Source organism: Saccostrea cucullata, unplaced genomic scaffold, assembly GCF_032062105.1.
Source record: "Saccostrea cucullata isolate Sc308-1 unplaced genomic scaffold, CSIRO_AGI_Scuc_v1 ctg379, whole genome shotgun sequence".
NCBI classification, from domain to species: Eukaryota; Metazoa; Mollusca; class Bivalvia; order Ostreida; family Ostreidae; genus Saccostrea; species Saccostrea cuccullata.
In genome coordinates this window covers 1-10000 of record NW_026922802.1, presented here as the reverse complement: position 1 = coordinate 10000, position 10000 = coordinate 1, and the positions used below count along the sequence as shown (strand labels likewise).

The window sequence follows — 10000 nt, the reverse complement described above, 5'->3', positions numbered from 1 at the left end:
TAAGACAGGAATCTTTTTCATTGTGTACTGCGTCACGCAGGAAATGTCAAAGTCATTCACCTGCGACAGCGAGTCAGGCATTAAAGTTTTGTTCAGCTTCACATTTCTGCAAAAAAATTATTACATCATATAACATAAAGGCACAAGATATCTTCAAAACAAAATGTTGGAACAGTTTTTTTCAATTGTCCAACAAAAAGCAAATAAATTGGTACATACGAGGGGAGATCAAAAAGTTCGCGAACTAACTGAATAACTTCCGTAAAAGAAACAATATTTGGTTCAGTGTTGATTATATTTTAAATTAGTCCTCTGTGATTTTAATGTACATCTGCCACCGTTCTGCTCATGCCCGAATCACGTGATATAGGCGGTCACGTGATCCTCTCTGTAGCGTTCTGTCTCAAAAGCTGAGAGATTTTTCTGAGTTTGAAATTTCTTTCCATGTTAGTTAATTTTTATAAGCAGAACAGTTCATTTATCAGAAATGGTTAAATCTCGGCAACAGAATGGGTGGATAAGAATATCCTTTCCAAAAATAAGCAAGACGACAATCCAAACCCAAATTTTCTGTCTCGGGAGAGACGTTTATTCAAGGTGGATAGAGAATGGGTGCCTCCATTTTATCATATCTTATATGTTTATAATCTAAAGTAAATGATATCTTAGGTATTTAATAATTATATAATTGTTGAAATATTCAACTACTTTTCAAAGTGTAAATTGGAGGTCTTTGATAGCAAATTGCTTAATTAAAAACACATCTCTTTTCAAACTTGCTTTCACTGGGCAACATAACAAGTATCATTTTTAACCATCTGCCTTCCTTCACTAAAACGATCAATCCAATCATTGATTGAATTTATAGGAAGTCATTTGTCTTAATAAACTGTGTACAAATTATTTTACGCTACTGAAAAGGGGTTTCTCAGATAAACCATAAAATTTACAGTCGTTTGTTGAACGAGTAGGACTGAGACAACCATTTTTCATCACAAGTGACCTACATAGTGACGTCATTTTCACATTGTGACGTCACAAACAAGGAGCAAAACTTTATTCAGCATATGCTATTTATAGAACTTGTGTATGGTTATGTGTGTACCAATTTATTTTCTAATCTGAATTGTGGTTTTATAGATATAGAGATAGTTCGCGAACTTTTTGATCACCCCTCACATATTTCTACTAAAATTAGATGTCACTAAGTTATCCACAATTTTTTAGGACTGCTTGTCATATTTCTGGAATAACTGGAAGGAAGTGTTACGTACGAAAACTTCTTGATGAGGTAGCTGGCCAGCTTATGGAATTCCTCAATAGCATGCTCTGATGCCTGCAGATATTGCTTCTCAGAGAACTTCCTTACAAACTGAGAAAATCAAGTGATTTATAACTTAATAATTACATTTTGGTTGTAAAGCGTCGTTTGATTGGATAGAAAATAAATCTGTATTGTATAACCTGGGTTGCCTACGTCAGATTGACTTACATCAAAAATGTATTAATTTACTTCAATCAAGATAATATATTTAAAATATGAACAACTTTAAGGCATTTTGAGGGAGAAATTGTTTTATTTTCTATACTTAATGACTGAAAATTAAATCATAAGGAATGAATTTTTTAATTAAATAGCTACCCAAGTTATACTGGTATAACGTGAGTTGAAGCAGTTTATGCTTTTTTATAAATCACTTCACTTAAATGCTTCCTTTGAAAGAGGGTTGGCTCTTCAATTGATTTTGTTAAATTTTGTCCTGAGTTTCTTGAGTAGGTTGAAAATGTGAGAAGTTTAAAGACGGATGGATGCCAAACAACAACTAATCAGAAAACTTGAGCTTCCATCTCAGGTGAGTTAAAAACTAATACAATCAAGTCTCAAAAAGTTTGCAAAATGATATTAAAAAAAGTTTCTGGCAAATAATATTTTGCAGTGATATTGTTTTGAATAAAATAGCTATGTTTTAATGCAGGATGTAAATTTATTCATAAAACCAAAAACAATAATAACACTTGAATATATCAAAATGTGGATAAATGATATTTATGAATTGCCCTGTTTTGAGACCTTACCGGATCCTGCATGGCCTCTGATAAGTAGGTCATGAGGTTTTGTTTTGTGGAGGGATTCTTCAGTGAGTGGGTGACTCTCCGCTGACACGCACAGGATGTCTTATCCACAGACTCCTGGAAGAATATTGGCAAATGTAAGAGTAACAAACGAGAAGCCCATGGGCCACATCGCTCGACTGAGCACTGTGGCTAATGGACCATGATGACTGTAACAAAAATAATCTACACTACCTGAGAATACTTCATTGTAAATAGGATTAACCATGGCTTTGCTGTGTCCATGAAAAAAATTTCATTTTTCCTGTATATTACAATGTTAAACTTACAACGTTCCTTGTGGCCCCGCCCTACCCCCGGGGGTCATGATTTGAACAAACTTGAATCTACGCTACCTAAGGATGCTTCCATATAAGTATGAACAATCATGGCTTTGTTGTTCTTGAGTAGAAGATTTTTAAAGATTTTTCCTATATATTTCTATGTAAAACTTTGATCGTCCCTCGTGGCCCAGCCCTACCCTCGGGGGTCATGATTTGAACAAATTTGAATCTACACTACCTAAGGAAGATTCCCAGTAAGTTTCATCTTTCCAGCCAAAGTGGTTCTTGAGAAGAAGATTTTTAAAACATGCCACTAAATCTTTACTAATTCCCAATTATCTCCCCTTAAATTGGGAGATTGGCCCTTCATTTAAACAAACTTGAATCCCCTTTACCTAAGGATACTTTGTGCAAAGTTTGGTTGAAATTGGCCCAGGGGTTCTGGAGAAGAAGTCGAAAATGTGAAAAGTTTACAGACGGACAGACAGCTAGACAGACAGATGGACGGACAAAATGTGATCAGAAAAGCTCACTTGAGCTTTCAGCTCAGGTGAGCTAAAAACACTATCCTATCAAGGCAACTACATTGTAAATCAAAAGGCCTATGTTCCGTAACAGTCACGAGATTAATTCAACCATAAGCAGGGAATATTTGTTGCATCACTTCATAAATTTTATGTATCTCAGCTTTGGTGCATACTCATACAAAATATCTCATATTTATCTTATCTTCAGTGCATACTCATACAAAATATCTCATATTTATCTTATCTTCAGTGCATACTCATACAAAATATCTCATATTTATCACCTTAGGTGCACACTCATATAAAATATCTCATATTTATCTCACCCTAGGTGCACACTCATATAAAATATCTCATATTTATCTCACATTGGGTGCATACTTATACAAAATATCTCATATTTAATATCTCACCTTAGGTGCATACTCATAAAAATATCTCATATTTATCTCACTTAGGTGCACATTCATATAAAATATCTCATATTATCTCACCTAAGGTGCATAATCACGTATTTAATATCTCACCTTTGGTGCATACTCATACAAAATATCACGTATGCAGCTCCAGGGGATCAACACGCCCCGCCTCTTCCTGTCCATCACCATGGTCGCGATTTTACTAGTCAGCAGCTTAAATAACAAAAATCAAGGCACTTAATGAAAGGTTTTGTCACAGATACTGTAGATTCCTTATTGACCTCTCCAAGGTCTAGTTATTTCTTCTTGTGATCTTGGTTCAGATTCAATTTGCAACAATTTACTGTCAATTTGATTTAAACACTCATCAAAAACAAAACATTTAGATTTTGTCACACTCACAAGTAATGTACTACATGTACATAAAAAAAACCTTATCTTCTCTCATTCAATAGCTAAGAACAAGGTGTTAGTTTCTAAGACAAACCAGACGATAGATGAACAGGGTTTAATGTCCCACTGCTCTATTGAAAGGTAAAAAAATCAAAAGAAGTGCAGATAGCAGACATGTAGCCCTTCTCACAAAGAATCTTATGCTTAATAAGATAAAGGTAAATAAAATTCACAACAGTAATACCTTTTTCATTTTGTTTGCTTCATGTTTCTCCAGACAAAATTAAAACAATCAAATATATTTTTCATTAATAGAAATATATTTTTGATGACTTAACTTTAGCTTAGAAAATTTTTCAAGAATTGGTAATTTTTTTATCCTACTGAATAATCATAAAATATCTTGTGAAAAAGGACCACTGGTTTAATCAGTTTGTCAGCGAGAGTCTACACATCTCAGGGAGTTTCTTACCAGGCTGTCTTCATAGGAGGTCCAGGACACTCGCTGGGACAGCTTCTTACTATAGGCCTCCTCATCCACATCATCATAGATAAACTTCCCTGTAAACAACAGGCATTAGATTATACAAATTATGCCATAGATAAACTTCCCTGTAAACAACAGGCCTCACATTATACAAATTATGTCATAGATAAACTTCCCTGTAAACAACAGGCCTCAGATTATACAAATTATGCCATAGATAAACTTCGCTGTAAAGAACAGGCCTCACATTATACAAATTATGTCATAGATAAACTTCCCTGTAAACAACAGGCCTCAGATTATACAAATTACGCCATAGATAAACTTCCCTGTAAACAGCACGCCTCACATTATACAAATTATGTCATAGATAAACTTCCCTGTAAACAACAGGCCTCAGATTATACAAATTACACCACAGATAAATTTTCCTGTAAACAACATGCCTCACATTATACAAATTATGTCATCGATAAACTTCCCTATAAACAATAAGCCTCACATTATACAAATTACATCATAGATAAATTTTCCTGTAAACAACACGCCTCACATTATACAAATTATGTCATAGATAAACTTCCCTGTAAACAACACCCCTTTGATTATACAAATTACATCATAGATAAACCTCCCTGTAAAAAACACGCTTTTGATTATACAAATTACATCATAGATAAACTTCCCTGTAAACTACATGCCTCAGATTATACAAATTAAGCTGAGCTTCAGTTGACAATGGTTTACCTCAGATTATAAATATTGTGCTGCACCTCAGTTGACAATGGTTTTCTTGAGGTGAAAATATTTCAGAAACAATGTTTCATTTTTAAACATCTATCAGGATTTAAATAAGGGTGGTCATGAGATCAAATTTCATAAAGCCTGAAGGGATTTATGATGAATTTGATCTTGTACCAACCCATATTTGTAGCCCGATAGATGTTTTACATTTTTATAGATGTACGAGGGTTGTCCAGTAAAATCATGGAAAAGTTGTCTAGTTTGAAAAATAATCATCACTGCATTCTGAAATTTTCTCTACTCTTTAGTACATGTAATGAATATACAGAGCAAATTTCAAATAGATATATGCATAAATAAACTAGAAATATGTCCATAGGACATGAATGCCCCGCCGAGGGTATATTAGTAATGCAACATGAAAATTTGAACTAGTGTATGAAATTTGAGCAGAACATCTTGAATAGTGATGAAGTTGAATTGCTTACATAAGTTTGTATCAGAATATGACGTTTGACACTAATTTCATTAAAATGAGATCAAGGTCAAAGGAAATGCCAAGGTCAAAAACTGCTGATGCTGTTGAAAAGCTCTCAACAGTATCTTTCAGCATATGAAGTTAAAAAAAATATTCTTTAAAACTGACTTAAAAACAATTTGATAAAAGTGAGGTCAAGGTCAAAAGAAAGGTCAAGGTTAAAATGTTAAAACAGCTGAATGCTTACATCAGTATGCATCAGCATATGAAGTTTGACACTGATTTAAGAAAAGTGAGGTCAAGGTCAAAAGAAAGGTCAAGGTAAAAAATGTTGATGCAGTTGCATACCATGATTTTACCAGACAGCCCTCGCATTACTTATATTTACATTTGTGATGTGTTCATATTTTATATTTGTCAAATTATGACTTTTACGTAGAAATTATGTAGAATGTTTATGTTGAGAGGAATGTTATAGATATGCATTGCTTTCAATACTGTTATATAGAGAACATTTGCAAAACATAAATAGAGGATATTCGATGTTTTATAGTTGAATATGGAATTTATTTCACGAGTGGGACAGGATTTTTGATATTTTCACGAGTGCAAAGCACGAGTGAAAATATCAGAAATCCTGTCTCACGAGTGAAATAAATTCCATATTCAACTAAAAAACATTGAATTTTCTGTTTATTACATTTTTTAAAAAATTCTTTGATTTTTCCTTTGCCTCTGTCTTTTTGTAATACAGTCATAGGCTCGTGACGTCATAGTTGAGCGGTCGAGACGTCATAGCTAAGTGAAGCGAAAACACTGTAAACATGGATTTAGCAACATATTTTTGGTGATTTTGACAGTTTTATTCGCTGTCAGAATGGTTTGTTTATTTCCATCTATCTGATATTAGGTCAAGGAAGATTTTTTTTACAGCAATCTTCGTTATGGGAAGGGAAATCAAGAGTTTTCCCGCACTTCTGATATTCGTCACACTGTGACAGGATATCATTTTGATATCCTTTCACACTGTGACAGGATATCATTTTTATTCAATGAATAAATTACAGTATTTCACAGGTAAAAATGTAATAAATGTAAATATTCAATGTTCGACTCAACTTCATGTGAAATTTATAATATACCACTCCCTGTCCAATATGTATGACCACACAGACTGGAGTGGCCCCAGTTAAACAGATTGGATCTTGACTTAATGAACTGGAGTGACTCTAGTCAACTTTAGAGGATGTGTAAAATCAAATTGCTGTCTCTTACGTTTATTTGGCTGGACGACTCTCTTCTTGATTTTCTGAAGGAATGATTTAGCTTTCTTTGTTGGAATGCTGCTTCTGACATCTTAAAGAAACAAAAACATTCACATTTAAACAAAATCTAATAAAGTTTTTTTAATTACAGAAATTTACCCACAGAATATGGACCAACTCAATTTTTGATCATGATTCCAACATAAAAGAAAACTATCTTAAGTATGTTCATTATATATAGACATATTTTAAATACCACTATCTTATAGTTGACAATTGAGATAGACAAAGCAAACAGTTTCCCAACTGTTCCTACTTATTTCAAGACAGGGAAAATCACTACATCTTACATATCTTCAAAGACTAAGTACATGTAAGTTTATTTGAATGTTAATTCAGTATCAGCTTAAGACCATACAATAAGAACCATTCAGCTTTCTACATTGTTCTAACAGCAGAAAACACAAATTTTACATCTCTCTATTGATACTTGCATGTTTTTAATATAATACCAGAAAATTTACACTTTCAGTTTAACACTCTGACTGACCTGAAGATTTAGACAGATTTTGACTTACCTGTAGATTTACACTGATTCTAACTTACCTGTAGATTTACATTGATTTTGATTGACTTGTTTATTTACACCTTACTCCGACTTACCTGTAGATTTACAACTAACTCCGACTTACCTGTAGATTTACACCTTACAACAGTAAAACTCGGTTATAGCGAAGTCACTGAGACCTATAAAATTAATTCGCTATATCCATAATTCATTATATCAGTATAAGGAAAATGTTAAATTCACATAGCTGAGGATCCAAGATAACTTCGCTATATCCGTGAACTTGCTATATCCGTGTTCGTACTTAATGGTTCCACTGTACTACTTACCTGTAGATTTACATTTGATTCTAATTGAATTGTTCACTCACACCTTACTCCTACTTACCTGTAGATTTACATTTGATTCTAATTGGTTTACTCACACCTTACTATGACTTACCTGTAGATCTACACTGATTCTGTCTGACCTATAGATTTACATTTGATTCTGATTGAACTGCTTACTCACACCTTACTATGACTTACCTGTAGATTTACACCTTACTCTGACTTACCTGTAGATTTACACCTTACTCCCATTTACCTGTAGATTTACACCTTACTCCCACTTACCTGTAGATTTACACCTTACTCCCACTTACCTGTAGATTTACACCTTACTCCCACTTACCTGTAGATTTAAATTGATTCTGATTGACTTGTTTATTCACACCTTACTCTGACTTACCTGTAGATTTTACCTTACTCTGACTTACCATCTTACTATGACTTACCTGTAGATTTACACCTTACTCCCACTTACCTTTAGATTTAAATTGATTGATTGACTTGTTTATTCACACCTTACTCTGACTTACCTGTAGCTTTATGCTTAATCCCCTTTCCTCCCTTGTTTCCTTTGACCTCCTTGGTCAAAGTTACACGGATTATTTCTGGTGAGTTTTCTGCAAAAATTAATGTTTATTCTATCTGATTAAACATTTGAACCTTTTCAGGTTTTTTACTCTTAATTTTCTAGTTAAAGGCACATATAACAAAGTAATCAAAATCTGCAATTTCTTCAACATTTGAAATATTATCTTGATCTTTCCTTCATCCTACTCATCTACATCTCAAGTATCCATACACAGTCAATCCTCATTATTTCAAACTTAATGGGACCAAGAAAGCTTTGATCTTTTGGGGCATATAAGATTCTGAGGTTAAAATACTCAAAGAGAAAGTATATACGACGTCCTACTGACTTTGAGATTATAATGGTATTAAAGATCGATAAGAACTGACTCCATTATCTCACACACCTATGTTTTGAAAACCATGAATATTTCAAAGCTATTTAGTCTTCAGCTCTTTCTTTGACCTTGTTATCAAAGATTTGGGGATATAGTATACTGTAGAAGTAATTTTTTCCGAGCGGTATTAAGTTACGCTTTGTATGCAGTCACAAACTTTCCTTGAAATTTTGTCCCATCCAGCATAAATACACAAGGCATATAATGAGTCTTAATATGTCAATGTCACAGCAGAGTGAACAGAAATAAAGATTCCACAGAATTTATGACCTTGTGGGACAAAAAAAGGTATGTTTACAGATGTTAAATTACTCTGTCCTTCCCTTTGTCCACAAGAACTTTAACCTTGCCATAACTTCTAACTTGTTGGAACCATGACTTTGAAAAATCATATTTCCCATGAGTACTCCTTGAGACAAGACCATTCTTTGGGTGCCTACATATTGACCTCTTGATTCTGATCTTTGGCTTTGAACCACTTTTGCAAGTATTGGAATTTGGCTTGCATTTGAGAAACTTAAATCTTTGCCAAAAACTATCAAATGGGGGCATCAGTAATATTTCAAAAATACATCTTCAGACTTGTCGAAATCCGTCGGTTCTGTCGGCAAGGCTGGTAAAAATTTGTCTGGAGTGATAACTTTTAAGAAAATGTTAGTCCATATGACTGTTTGAAAAAATTGAGTGTGATGCAAATTTAAAAAACTTAAAAGGTCTGGATTGGAATGCGCAGCTGATGGTCAAAGACACAGAAAAAATAGCCACATTCGTCTTGACAATAGCCAATTAAATTTGTTATAGCAAAGTCATAAAACATGTCATTTATGTCTTTTATTAAAGGCCTTCTATCCCAAGGAAAGAAACTTGTAATATTCAAGGCTTTTGAAAATAATCCAGGGCATTTTGGTGCTGTTAATCATATGACATTCAGAGCGTCAAAATAAGGTATATGAATCTGGACTGACAAAACACTGAACAGTCCGACAAAACCTTGGACTTTGTCAGATTAAATGACAGTGATTTAAACATTTCGACAAGTTTGCATCTCGTTCTTCAAGTATTTACACTCAATCATGTCAATATCTTAAACCAGTAGGATATCTCTCAGTTTTTTTTACAGGCCTATTGAGTTCTAGATAATGAGGGATGACTGTATCTGTGTTGAAGATATCCAAGTTTAATGGTAGAATTGTTGACAAACCTCTACTCTTCAGTGATACTCGTGCTTTAGGTCTGGGCAGTAGTGATGATAATTTCGTGTTCCTCACTTTCTGAAGGTCAGCAAAATTATTCCTCTTCTCAATAAATGGCTCTGGCTTCTTTTCACCTTCCATTTAAATTTTTATACATAAAGGAATACATGTACAAGTCACACCAGTATATTAGATATGTCTTCATGATTCAGTATACTTAATTGTAAATAAAATAG

The 10000-nt window shown here is 33.6% G+C and overlaps 1 protein-coding gene across 1 annotated transcript in view; it reads right to left on the bottom strand.

Moving 5' to 3' along the window:
- Window positions 1–9920, bottom strand: part of LOC134262505 (general transcription factor 3C polypeptide 1-like) — a 124241-nt gene extending 114321 nt beyond the window's left edge. The window contains exons 1-8 of the mRNA XM_062744905.1: window positions 9773–9920; window positions 8137–8223; window positions 6720–6800; window positions 4208–4296; window positions 3451–3555; window positions 2077–2190; window positions 1275–1372; window positions 1–106 (exon numbers count right to left, since the gene is read on the bottom strand). The exon at window positions 1–106 is cut by the window's left edge and continues 57 nt beyond it. Coding sequence (XP_062600889.1) covers window positions 1–106; window positions 1275–1372; window positions 2077–2190; window positions 3451–3555; window positions 4208–4296; window positions 6720–6800; window positions 8137–8223; window positions 9773–9905 — 813 coding nt within the window. The 5' untranslated portion in view covers window positions 9906–9920. The remainder of the gene's footprint in view (window positions 107–1274; window positions 1373–2076; window positions 2191–3450; window positions 3556–4207; window positions 4297–6719; window positions 6801–8136; window positions 8224–9772) is intronic.
- Between the last annotated feature and the right edge of the window lie 80 nt (window positions 9921–10000).